General features: G+C 47.1%; 1 protein-coding gene across 2 annotated transcripts in view; it reads left to right on the plus strand.

Moving 5' to 3' along the window:
* Nucleotides 1-13124, plus strand: part of LOC147615379 (uncharacterized) — a 102350-nt gene extending 89226 nt beyond the window's left edge. For both annotated transcript variants that reach the window (XM_086779469.1, XM_086779468.1), the window contains exons 4-7: nucleotides 11627-11697; nucleotides 11832-11857; nucleotides 11972-12185; nucleotides 12284-13124. In XM_086779469.1, coding sequence (XP_086635595.1) covers nucleotides 11627-11697; nucleotides 11832-11857; nucleotides 11972-12185; nucleotides 12284-12779 — 807 coding nt within the window. In that variant the 3' untranslated portion in view covers nucleotides 12780-13124. The remainder of the gene's footprint in view (nucleotides 1-11626; nucleotides 11698-11831; nucleotides 11858-11971; nucleotides 12186-12283) is intronic.
* The last annotated feature ends 1028 nt before the right edge of the window (nucleotides 13125-14152 follow it).

Raw genomic sequence — 14152 nt, forward strand, 5'->3', positions numbered from 1 at the left:
CCAACTCTTCCTGATGCGGCCCCCTTTACCCCTTCCTCTTCCTCTAAGCCTTCCCTCTCTCCACCCTTCACCTCTCCAGAGCACTCTTGTCGCCCTCCAGCAACCCTTGACCCGGAGCGTGAGACAGCCAGCGAGTTTCGTTCACTGCTTGATTTATCGTTCCTCTTAGTCAGTTGAGGTGACCATTGCCGCTTCCCCGATGAGGGCTTTCTTGCCAGAGTCCCAAGGGGGGCTCCCCAGGATCTTGGGGCTACTTGTGGATTACAGTTTATATTTTCGAGGAGACAGTATCCCCCATTCGGATTTGTGTGGTTTTTCACCACTCCAGATCTTCTACAGTTCAGAGTGGCGCAACGATTTTCTTGTTTCCTTTGAGTGCAGCCCCGAGGACGGAGTGGGACTCGGAGAGTTGGTGGCTTCCGCCATCTAGGGACATGCAGTTGAGCTTTCTCACCATCTTCATGATCTTCGCATCACTAACATACTCACCCACCTCTGGCCCTTGGGTAGGATGGAGCTAGGAGGCTCAGGTCATAGAGACCAAGATGGGGAGGTGGTGGCCTCCAGCCTGGAGGTGCTATTCTTTGTTTTCTTGCATATCTCAGTCGCAATACCCCTCTCCCCTTCCTACAGATACTTACATTGTGATCGATGGAGCTCGGAGTATGCCTACTCTCACGCTTGGATAGAGTGGCGTCACATGGGGGATAGGATGCGCGTACTTGGCACGCCTTCACCTCAGGATGGACCGTGACTATTTCCCATCTAAACCCACGCTCAAGACTCTTCGAGTGGAGGGTAGTTCCGATAGTTCCACCTCCCTCAGAGATTAACATGCAGTTAGTCTCATGGAACATTTAGCACGGCCACATACTCACGAGCAAAGTACTATGCCTGGGAGGAGATGAGATTGGCACTCAGGGAACAGGACGCTTGGCATCTTCCAGACTTTGGGCGCAGCCTTGGGTGCCTTAGCTTCTCGCAGTCAGATAGCAGGAGCATCGGCCCCAACCTCTCTAGGCTTGACAGGTTTTATGTTGATGAGTGGGCTTGCGGCCATGGGGGCATGATTGGTATCTTGGCGGGCACTACTTTTTCAGATCATGCTTTGGTTATTCTGTCCTTAGAGGATCCCTGGAGGCAAGACATGCATGCGAGCTCTAGGATTTCAGACAGCCTCATTTAGGGCCCCGAGATCTGTAGTAGGATAGAGAAAATATGGACGGGACTGGATTTTATTTCAGGCTCTGTTGCGTGCACATTGGATGTGGGCCTGGGAGAGATTAGCAGCGTCCTACAAGAGGCAGCCCAAAGGAGATTGGAGGGATTTCGGGAGCAGAAGAGGAGTTTGAGGAGGGGTCTGGCTTCTCTACAGCGACTTCAAGAGAGTTTTCTAGATAGACCCATCACTCTTTTTGGGACCGCCTACAAGATTTTGGCCAAGGCCATTAGTAGGAGACTTCAGCCTTTCCTCCCTAACTTGATTCACGACACTCATACAAGCTTTGTTCAGGATTGGAGCATTCTGGACAACATCTTCATCTTCTGGGAGGCAACAACTTCAGCTAGGATGCAGCAGGCAGGACCTCATAGTGCTACTCCTAGACTTTGAGAAAGCTTATGATAGGGTTGATTGGAGCTTTCTAGAGGGCACGATGAGCCGGATGGGGTTCCCCATGGAGTGGATCTGTGGTGTTTTAGGACTTTACTCAGCCTACCATAGTTAGGTTCTCATTCAAGGAGCCCGTGGCAATAGATTCCCCCTTTCCCACTCGGTCCAGCAGGGCTATCCTCTGGGACCTTATCTTTTCCTATTCGTTGCCAAGACTATGAGCAGAGTTCTCTCAGCCCAGGAGACGAGGCTTCAAGAATTGAGTCTCCCCCACCGTACTTATAGGAGCTACTGGATTCAAGGTTTACAGACCACACAACAGCTTACCTATCAAGAGATGTGGGGAATCGCCAGAGATTCGCTGAGGCAATCAAGATCTTTTGCTGCGCATCAGGAGCGCATATCAACTCGCACAAGTCACGTGGTTTTTGGGTAGGCTCTGCACCCGCCCCGACTTGGCACCAAGTTGAGGCTTTCTAGTGGATCCCAAGGGGCACTCCAGTTCACTATCTTGGATGTGAGGTGGGCATCGATCTCTCTCTGGAGCAACAACTTGCCTCTCTTCTTCTAAGCATTCGAAAGAAGCTTTTGTACTGGAGTTCTGCGAGGCTATCCCTAGCTAGTAGAGTGGTGGTGGCGAACCAGGTCGTCCTTGCCACCATGTGGTACATTACTTTTTGTTGGGCCTTCTCTCGAGCATGTATTGGTCAGTTATAATGGGTGATCCAAAATACGGGTCGGCAGCAGCAGTGAGGCCTGCCAGGGGCCAAGCAAGGTGGCATGGAAAGTGATTATTCAGCCGTGACGCAGAGGGGGCCTTGGCATCATTGACCCTGCAATTCAGAGCCGCACCCTACTGGGCAAGTTGATTATTAGAGGACTCCTTCCCGGTGGGGCGAGCCTTGGTAGGACTTCCTCTTGGCCCAGATTTCAGCCTGCACCCCGAGTCTAGGGGGCCCTTGGCTGCAGAGTACCAAATGGATCTTCACAAAGATGCGGGCCCGCGGATTTAGCCCTACCTTTGACGACAAATTTGCAGCGAGTTTACTACGAGCTTGGGACCACCTCAGGCTTGCTCTCAGGCAGCTAGCTCCAGTTGCCTCAGAGGAGCGTCTTTGGCAGCCATTGATCTTGATCCGTTTACCCAGCGGCCACATGCTAGGAGCCTGACCTCATGTATCATGGGGCACATTGAGCTTAGGACCTGCCAGGTCCCTTGGAGATTGGCTTGCACATAGGCAGAGATTCCCCGGAGCTTTAGGAGATTGGCTTGCACATAGGCAGTTACCCTCGGAGGTTCAGGAGAGAGGTTTGGCAGGGATCCGGGGTAGAGACATGCTCAGCATCGACACCGACTCTGCTATTCCTCAAGAGTGGCTAACTCCTATCCCCCAGACCGGACTCCCCCAATGTAGCTAGGCGTGTTTACCAGGCATGATATCGTTATGGCAGTTCACGGAGCGGATGAGGGCAATGGTTTACTCACTTTTTCTATTGGATCCCATGGTAGACTAGAGAGATCCAAGCCCCCCTTGGAGGATTTCAGTGGCTGCACCTTACAGAGGGTGAGGGTGATTGGATTTCATGCATAGGAGTGGCACATAGACCCCAAGGTGGCCAGGGAGAGACCTTGGTGGCTATGGATATGGGAGTGCCGACCCCTCACGCGTCTCCAGTGGGACCCGGGAGAGTGGACTTGGCATGATCCCGCTGATCGGGAGGAGACTCTGGATGCCCCCTTTTTTTGCATATTCAGCGCGGCTAGGCCATAGGATCCAGATGCCAAAGATTGATGGCACCCCGGCAGCCATAGTTGCCAGTCGTTTCATGAAACGTGTTTCATAAACGTTTTAGAAACATTTCATTCATTTTCCAAAAGTTTCATAAACGTTTCATACAAAAAGGAGGGTATAGGCCTCAAAATTTATATATAGGTTTATAATATGTTAAAAATATGTTGCCTTCCCTACAAAACAATATTAAACATGCATCATTTACACATTAAAACATGTTTACAAGCTAAAACTAAAGAATCTGGGTGGCTTAGTTACAGTGGCACCCAACTGAGTCACTGACCAATTGGCATAAATAAACTGGCAACATCAAGAATCAAGATCTGGATTTCATCATCAATAATGGCAACTACTCAATAATGGCACTCAAAGTGATCACAAAAAGTTTGAATCCTGGGCTGATACAAAAAAAGGAAACTGAAGTCTGAAATACACAAAGTAAAGCATGTTGAAGCCTGATAGATGCAATTATGCATGAATGATGACAAATAGTAAACTAGAGGAGCTTGATAGTCCCAAAGACTAGAGTCCTCAAAAAGGAGTGTGGGCACTGCCTGGGCACTCAATCCTCAACATCCTCGATGTCCTCATCAGTAGTCTCCTCGGTAGACTCAATGTCACTCTCGGAAGAGGATGATGCTGGCTCAGCTTCCGCACTCGTCTCAGCTGCTGCACTAGTACTAGCATCTCTTGATAATGCTACTGTAGATGCTCGTGTGCCATGAGCAGGTGCCATCAACTCCTCATACAACATGGCATATATGTCGCGCTCCTCATGAGATTTCATCTTCTCAATGTCGATTTTATCAACATTGACCTGGCGAGGCTCTATCGGATTGCCCGACTGCTCAATTAGGCAGAGATTGCAATGGTAATACACGAACCGCTCCAACTGAGCAGTAGACAACCTGTTCCTCTTATTTGTATGAAAGAGGGCCCATGTGCTCCAGTTCTTCTCAGCAGGACCCGAACTGCCCGAACTGCAATCCTGTGAGAGGACTCGAATGGCGAGGCGTTTCTGCCATTAAAATACAGAAACTTTGTAAGTACAGTGTACTAAAGTCTAAGTATAATCATCATTGATCAATGTATTATGTAAATAACAGACTTGTCTTTTAGAGTTGTACTCACCAAGTGAGGGCTACTAATCCCATACTTCTCCCACCATGAGACTGGCTAAAGCTGTCTCTCTCGCATGCATGCAGCCTGTCTACCAAATGCGTGGCTGGCATTCCGATACACTAGCCGCTGCTCATCCTCCAAGTGTCTCATGAGCTCCACGTCTCCTCCTGTCCATTTCTGAATGTAATCTTGCCATCCATTTTCCAACTCTTCGTTAATATACTACGCCTCACTACGCCATAGAGGGTGCAATATGTGGGCAACCGCACGGATTGGTCTATGGAACCAATCCCACCGGTCATTCCAAACCCGTCGAATGTCCTCGACCCTGAAAATTAGCCATGAATGATCAAAGTTATTAGCTCACTCCTACAGGCTATGATAGATCATAGTACGATACAACTTACAAGCTACAACAAGAAGGCAACTAGTTGGAAGTTCAGTACCTCTCATATGTCAAGAGAGTGCATCGGTTAAGAGCCTCTCCAATCCGGTTCATGAACTTGTACAAGAGTCCAAGAGTGTTGCCCTCCATGTCAATGATGCGAAGAACACTATAGATTGGTTGAAGAGTGCTCAATAAAGCCTCTGCCTCCTTCCACCAATCTTCTTGCATCCTCTGCGTGCAAAAGCAACTGCCTTCGGGTGCTCATGGTCCTCCCAGCTCATCCACTCTCGACCATCCACTGTGTGCATGAGTCCCTGTCGGACTCTCACTGCCCTCTTAACCACAATGAACATATATGCAAACCTGGTTTGTGAGGGCTTCAAAAGCTCAAGGTCACTATTGGCACAAAACATTGCCAAGACCTTGGGCCTCTTGGTAACAAACTTCACCAAGCTACGTGTAGTGTCAAAGATGTCAGCAATCCACCTAATCTTGGCAAGATCTACATGGAGTCCATACAATCTGTGGAAACTCATCCTCTAGAATCCATCCCATAGAGGCACAGTTGCTACCATTATTAGTGACCACCTGCACTATGTTTTGTGGGCCTATCTCCATGATAGCCTTGTGACCATATAAATGCTCTTGTCACCACTGTCCCAGGCATAGATGCATCAATGGCATGCAAAAACATAGTGCCCTTGCAAGAGGACACCAAAATATTGTACACATTCCTCTTGCGTATATCTGACCACCCGTCACATAACAATGTGCAACCATACTTGCTCCAAGTGGCTTTTAATGGCTCCATCTCCACCTCCGCTGCTTGTTGCTCTCTTCTGAGCTCTTTAGTGCGCAAGGTCTCATAGGAGGGTCCCTCCCACTCACATCCAATGCGGCTGATTGCCCTCATGGCCTTTTTCCATCGTGGTGTGCACACAATGTGAAAAGACAAAGCACATTGGATGAAAAGCCTAGTGAGTTCCCTAGTTGCAACTTTAATTGCCTACTTTTGCGTGCTTGCTTGAATGCTTGCTCTCTTTAGAGAGGCTTTGGGTGCTACGGGCAAAGGGGTTCGTGTTGCCGTGGGAGTGGAACTACCAGCACCCCCAAATCCTGCTTGGCTCTGTGCATCTTCCTCTGAACCCAACTGTGTTCTCTTTGATGCATCACATGTATCCTCACTAGCCCCAATATCCTCAAGCACTGGCCCACAACCGCGTCCTGCCAGTTGCTATCTTTTCCATTCTTGTTTGCAAGCACAAGCTCGGCTTTGATGTTTGCAAGCACAAGCTTGCATGCCTTCCCCGGTTAAACCTATGAAATGGGCCTTAACACGGATTATGGACCCTCCTGAGAAAACCGCACAAAAATTGCATTTCCACTTTTGTGTGCCTGAACAACCATATTTAGATACAAGAGTGACATGCGCCCACATGGCATCCTTAGTGCGAGGCATGTACCCTGGCATGAAAACCCCCAAATTTCAAAATTTGTGTGTTTTTTACAAAATCGAAGAAAAAAGCACAAATCAACACAACCAACCTGAGAGATGGCAGGCACGGAACCTCGGAAGTGCGGGAGGAGCTGGTAAGAGCTACTTTGTGCAAGGCAGGAGCTCCTTCAATCAGTTTCCTAGTCGCCTGTAGACGTTTTTTTGAAAAACGTGCTCTCTGGATAGAAAACGTAGGTTTTCCCAGGCAACATGAAAGAAACACGTGTCATTCCAATGAAACGTTTCGTTTCATTCATATGGAATGAAACGTGTTTCATTGCAACTATGCCGACAGCAGCAACACATTAGCACATTGGCAGTCATAGCATAGTAGCAAGGGAACACTGTTTCCACCCCTTGGGAACGGTGGAACGTGTTCCCCCAAGGCTGAGATGCCTAAACTGAGTGGAACGCACATGGGGGAACGATTTGGCATGGGCACGGCCAGGGGAACGTGGGGGAACGGTCACATGGAACGCTTGGCTATCGTTCCCCCTTTGGGGAACATTTTTTACCTTTGACCAAGAGAAAAAAGAAAAAGCGTACCTGGTGTCGCCCGCCACCTACGGATATCTTTGAAAGGCATACCCTGTTGTCCCGTGCCCGCGTACTTTGTAGGCCCGTGCAGCGTGCGTGCTTAACAGCTTTGAGTCACGAGTGGGCTCCTCTCTCAAGTCTCTTCAGACTTCGACTCCTACTTTCCAAGGCAAGGCAACAAGGCTACTCACTTTTCCCCCTCTTTCTCTCTCGTTCCCTCTCACCGTTCCCCCTCGTTCCCGTTCCCCCTGTGGCCCGTTCCCATTCCCCTAATGGGGCTTTCGTTCTCGTTCCCGTTCCCGTTCCCGTTCCCGTTCCGTTGCTACCATGAGTCACAGGGACTCTCACAACGTTTCCTCTTGGAAGAGGCTTTGGGACAGTTTTCCTGGAGGGATCACCCTCCTTCTTTGGCTGATGGCACACAGGAGTTTGGTGGTTGGGACTTGGCTGGTACTTGGAGGTCGGCGAGCAGCTTGCCCAAGGTGCGCAGCCACCCTCGGGAGTCTCAGTGACATTGTCTTTGGGATTGCTCGAAGGCTCAGCAGGTTTGGCAGCAAATTCTCCGCATATTCACGATGGACAGGGCCTCGACCCGGATCATTACATGGGGCACTGTCGCTTGGGCCACAGAGGCTGAGGTGGTCAGGGCTTATGAGGAGGATGGTGGAGGGCTAGCCCTTCAGGTCTCACATTGGGGATGAGATCATTGTGACACTACAAGATATGTGGAACATGGGCTCTATTCCTCCTTTTCTTACCAAGGGTCTTATCCACCTCATCCTAAGGATGGTGATAAGACTAACATTGATTCCTCTAAGGAAGAAGTATCTTTGATAACACCTTTTTCTTTTGGGAGGTGGTAGAGTGGGTGAAGGCAAGTAATTAGTCCTTGGCTGTCTTGCTACTTGATTTTGAGAAAGCCTATGACGGAGTGGATTGGGACTTCTTAGAGGGCTCAGGGTACTCTCGTACACATTGGATCAGAGGTGTATCTTGCCTTTATTGGGAGGCTTACAACACTGTGGTTGCTTGTGGAGGTCGAGATGAGCGTCTTTCGCTCTGTATGGCAGGGCTGCCCTTTAGCTCCCCTGCTTTCTCTCATTGTTGCAGTATGTTACATCTTGTTAGTGCTATGACCGTGGATGCATTAGATAGTTACGGAGTGTGATCCGCAACTTCTTATGGTCAAGGCTTGATAGCACATCAGATACTAGGGCTAGAGTTGCTTGGGAAACTATTATCCTTCCCAAGCACGAAGGGCGATTGAATATCATTGATCCAGAGATCCAGTGCAAAGCTTTGCAAGGTGGTGGTAAGAGCATTTCTTCTTGGTACTGAGCCGTGGAAGGATTTCTTCATTTGTCATATTCTTAGATGTGTCCCTGAGAGAGGCACAACACATGTTTTATTTTCTTTGAGGCAGATTACTGCCCCACCAAACAACAACCCCCCCCCCCCCCCCCCCCCCCCCCCCCCCCCCCCGCGTCCTCCCCATCGGTTTCTTCCATCATCCGAGCTTGGTGTAGTATGCAGATATTTTTACGACACAGGCGTCCCAGCTCAATAGATGAGGCTAACATGCAGCCCATCATAGGGAATGACCTTATTAGAGATGATCTTGGCAGACCCCTGGGTGAAGCAGGATATATGCAATAGCCAGGCTGGGAGAGATTTTTGTTTTGTTTTGTTTTATGAGCAGAAGTTTACATGGCACAAAATGTGCCCTGTAAACTCGTAAGGAGAACGCTTTTGTCATTATTTTCATCCCTCTGCTCACACCAGGGAGACTTATCTACTTCCTTTTCTTGTGGGAGAGATGTGCAATGACAATACTTGACTGGAAGAACTTTAAAAGTCTTCCAGATGATTGGACGGAGGCATCTACCCAGCATTTGAGAGAGGGAGTCACTGGCCGACAGATTGCACGGATTGATGCAGCCATACCTAACCACTAGGTCACTGGTACATTCTTAGATGAATATCATCACTTCTTGTGGTTGGGGGGTATTCTTGGGAAAGGCATGCCCCTTCAGGTGATGGAAACGAGAGGAGGAAGGGGTTGTTGCCTTCTATTTCATTTAGTAAGGATAGTGGCCGGATGGAGAGATGTGATGTACAGGTGATCACACATGGTTCCGTGATCCGTCCACCAGTGAGAGTAGCAGGTCACTCTAGGAAGGGTTGGTATTCCCCAATGATTGTTACTCATGCTTCATGGTGCCTATGGCTATATGGTGGATTTCACGCAGCATTTGAGAAGCTCTAGTCGGAGGATTGCACAGATTGATGCAGCCATTCCCAACCACTGGATTACCGGGTCTTTCTTGGAAGACCGTCATCATTCTTGGTTTGGGGTTTTTTTGGGACAGGTGTTCCTCTTCAGGTTATGGGTCTCCCCTTGCCTAGGGAGGATGATGTACCGGTCTTTTTTTCTGTACAGGATGGATGGCAGTTGGAGAGATGTGACGTGCAGGACCTTATTGAGGGCCCCCAGATTCGTCCAGTCAGAGTTGTTGGCAGGTTAGGGAAGCACGTCTTTGTTGACCCCCCCCCCCCCCCCCCCCCCCCCCCCCCCCCGGGATGATCACAGAGAGTGTTAGCCTTTGGTTGTATGGTGGCTGCCCTATCAGACATTTGCATTGGGACCCCGGTGAGTGGGTGTGGAAGGATGCTTGTAACCCCTTGAAAAGCATGCCTTTTTTCAGTTATACGGTGCGGAATGCCAGACATCTTATATTGGGACACATTCAGAGTGTCCCTACTCTTAGACCCCATTGGGAATCTTACGGCATTTCGACTGACAATCAGAGGTTTTTTTGGCGGAGATTGTGGCATTCTTATAGGAAGCCACAGATTTCCTCCTTTATCTGGGTTTCTCTTCATGGTGGTTTGGCCACCAATCAATGGAGGTCAGTTACTGGTGCTTGCCCAGCATGCCCTAGATGTGCAGGAGTTTCGGAGTCAATTTACCATTGTTTATGGGAATGCAGGGAAGCACAGAGGGTTTGGTCTGCGATTGCACACCTCTTCGGTAGAATTAAGAGGGATGCTATCATTTCTTTTGGTTCTATCATTTGGTTGACATAGTCTGGGCCTCGGCTGAGATTCGAGGGGACTGACAGGAGCTTGGCCATTATGGTTAGGCAAGGAGTTGCTCGGCAGTGTTGTTTTCAGGATTTGCCACTTTCACACTTTGTCCCTCCGGCACAGAGGTTAGACAGCTCTTGGGAGATTATTGCTAGCATCTCAGCCTGGAATATCTGGAAGGCTAGATGCACCGAGGCCATTGAGGGTACTCCCGTTCTTGTTTCTCAGTGTCTTTGCAGGATTTGGAGTGACATTATTCACACCATCATGGCTACCTGGGCCAGAATCCAGGGATCTTCGAGGGCTACGGCGGAGAGGAAGCGCAGCCAGTTTATGAGAGAGGGGACATTGGTATCTTTTTCACGTCCTCTCATTCGGGACCCTATTGGCAGCACAGGGCTCCTGATTGGTTGAGATCTCCACCTTACTTGGTGTGAAATCTCCATTTTGTAAAATTTTTTCATACTTAATAGAAGTCTCCTTTCTGGAAAAAAAAATATGGTGGATGCCCTAAAATATATCTACATTGGGACCCTGGTGAGTGGGAGTGGACTAATGTGACACTCCTTGAGGAGCATACCTTTCTTCAGTTGCATTGTGCGTAACGCCAGGTTGCTCATGCTTGGACAGACCCAGAGAGTTTCCACTCTTAGGCCTCATTGGAGGTGTATGACATGACACCCCCAAAGGAGATTCTAGCAGAGACTCTGGCACACTCGTATAGGAGGATCCGTGTATCCTACTTCTTTACATGGTGGGCTACCCACCAACCAATGGAGAGCTTTTTTTGGCTTGGACCCCTCTTGTCCTAGATGCCCAGCTCCATCCGAGACTGTGTATCATTGCTTATGGGAGTGTAGAGGAGCACAGAGGATGTGGGTATCTCTAGCCTGAGGAGTGATCCTATCTATATTACTTGGGGTGCTATTGCATGGTTGACTCAGTCTGGCCCACAGCTTCTTTTTGAGGGCAGGGGAGCAAATCGTGTTATACTTGTCCATAGGGGCATAGCTCAGAGATGTTTGCTTCAGGATATCCCCTAGTCAACGATACACATCACCTTCACGGAGTACTGACACCACCTGGGAGGTTATTGCTAGTATCACGACGTGGCATATCTGGAAGGCCAGATGCTCAGTGGCCTTTGGGTATTCAGATTTATGACACCGTATATGGAGTGACATTGTTCACACTCTTTTGGCCACCTGGGCCGCATACATGGATCTTCTAGAGTGCACAGACAAAGCGCAGCAGATTTATGAGAGAGAGGGACCGTGGTATTTTCTTCTCCTCCACACCTATGGGGCTTTTATGACAGCATAGTGTCCCCGATTGGTTGGATTTCCCTACCTTTTGGTTTGAGATTGCAGCAGATTTATGAGAGAGAGGAACCATGATATTGTCTTCTCAACCACACCTACGGGGCTTGAAAGTGCAACAACCCTAATCAAGTTGAGAATGTTGTGAGATCTCCCTTTGTATGATTTTATTTCACTTAATTAGAAGTCTCCTTTCAGGAAAAAAAGAAAACAATATTTTGAAGGTTTCAGTCAGCCAGTAGGGATTGTTAATTTGTGTGTTGTGTTTAGCAGTTCGGTCACACATCCAGGTGGCCTTCTCAAGGCTTATACCACTCATACCGACATGTCCCAGTTTCACATGTGTGAGTCATCATTAGACATTTCTGAAATTGTTGCACTTATTTGTTTTTCCTAGGCTGCCTTTCATTCGAGTATTAATCATAGTTTTAATCTCATCATTACTACCTATCTTTGTGTTTATATTGGTCTTTTGCAGGGAGAGTGATTATTCAATAAACAGCTGTGAGTATCGTGCTATCTATCAACCCCATGCAAATCATTTAGATTTACGGGTTTAGTTGATTTTGTACTTTACAAGTTTGTGATATTAATGATGTGTGTAATCGTTCGGTTTAGATCCATATTTGGCAACACATGAAAGACAGCATCAAATGGCACCATGGCTGTTATCTGGTGAGACAGTCGCTCCAGTCAATCCTGGTTTTGATCCAGGGCGGGCAGCTGTATCGCATGAAGTCGCACCATGGAGTGCAAGACCACTTGCACCAGATGTGGATCCACCATATGCTTCAGGAATGTATGTGCAGAGCTCACAACCCATGGTGCCTAGGTGAGAGGATAAATTTTGTTGTGATTATACTCATCAATTGTCCATTTCTCTATTGATTAGAAGGTTCATCAAGGGTTCACACACTCAACTTTCTCCAGGGCACATGAGTGGCCACATCATGGAAGCATGGTACGAGATCCTTCTCACATGCTTGCGGGGCCAGTCTCGAGACAGCAGATGGATGAAGATGGTTTGGCATTTCAGGATGGGGCTGTTGTTGGTTCAACAAATGATCATAGGCATTCCATAAACAGGGGAGCAAGTGACAGAGGGATTGCTCTGAACCCCTCACAGCTGCACTTGCACCCAGAATTTAGAACCCAAGGTCCTATAGGCAACTTGGAGCAGTCTCAGAATATCCGATTTCAAGACGGAAGATATAGCCATGCCCACAGTGCAAGAAGGGTTGGAACTTACCCTTCTCGTGTTTCTATGGGCCATGAGTGGGGTACTGGCATCCATCAAGACCCAACAAGAAGTAGTTTTGCCACTGGATACAATGGATATGTTCCCCATTTCAGTTCCTTGAACAGATCTATGAATTCACGTCGCTATGATGAGAATTGGATTGGGACAAGAATTCCCTGGCTATAATGAAACATCCTGAGATTGAAAAGCCAGTGCAATCTATAAGGCAGTTTATACACTTATTGTGGCCCATCAAAGAACATCCACTGCAGCCCACCCATCCAACTTGCCTGCCCAAAGCCCACCCATCCAACTTTGTAGGCTTTTGTCTGTAAACAAATGTGCTTAAAACATACAAGAGGAGATGCTCTCTCTCCCCTTTTAGTTACAGTGAAGTTTTTTTAACTTTTGTAATGCAAATTTAAAACAGACACTAATAGTGGTGCTAGTCCTTTTCTGATGTTCTCAACTGTCTAAATGTATAGTCGTGAGGTGTCTAGGTCAAGAAAGAGCATTATACTTATTCATGTAGTTTTTTGAGGCATTGGTGCACAAGAGGATACCCACATTTGGTAAGTAATGAATGTGGGTAAGTAATGTTTGTCCTTTTGTTGTGTTGTGAGACCACCTTGCATAGATTTGGGATGGTTTTTACCTCAAGAATCAGAAGATATTGGTGTCTCTATTATGTCTCATTCTTTGTCAGATTGCATGGAACCCTTATTGTTTGGTGGCACCAAGTTAAGCCATGGATGTGGTAAAGCCACACAATTGAAAATGTGGCATGATTGTAGTCCAGCATAATAGAGTTTTCTTTCCTAGCATATTGAAACCTTGCAAATTAGCTTTAAAAGAGTATTTTGCTGTATTCCTATTTATATGCATATTCTTTATAAAAGAGAGATTCCTATCTATGCATAATCTTTATAAAAGAGAAGAGCCAACCTTGAGGACAGGTCTTCTACAACATTGGATACTATCCACCACATTTAAGGTATAGTTTAGGTTCAAACCTCATCAAATCAGATTACCATCATAAACTTAGATAAGCATTTGAAATAGCATTTTGCTTTAAAACGGGTTTTGCCCTAGTGGATATTGAACCTTACTGTTCATAGGACCTCAAAGATCATTCGATGAGCTTGAAATGCTTTTAGAGGATCATTTTTCAATCATCAATGACCATAGGTATCTGCAAGAAAATGCATCCCCAAAAAAGTATGCAAAAATATAATATACCTCCAATTACTTGTTGCCATAAGCATTTTAACACAATTAATAGCTGTATTTATTCACTTAATGTAGAGCATGTGTAATATGGAAGCAAGAAAATCATATATAAAATCAATAGTTCACAAATGCAATTCAGATTCTCCATCAAATATTAAGAAAATCATATGTAAAATCAATAGATCACAAATGCAATTCAGACAGTCCATCAAATATTAACCACCTATATGTATTAAAAGCACAATAGATCAGATTGCAAATTTTATTTGCAATGTCCACCTACATTGTTTTCAAAAGAGTTCTTGTGGCCTTTGAATGCTTTTATTGGG

Source organism: Cibotium barometz, chromosome 40, assembly GCF_041138505.1.
Source record: "Cibotium barometz isolate CiBa-2024 chromosome 40, ASM4113850v1, whole genome shotgun sequence".
NCBI classification, from domain to species: Eukaryota; Viridiplantae; Streptophyta; class Polypodiopsida; order Cyatheales; family Cibotiaceae; genus Cibotium; species Cibotium barometz.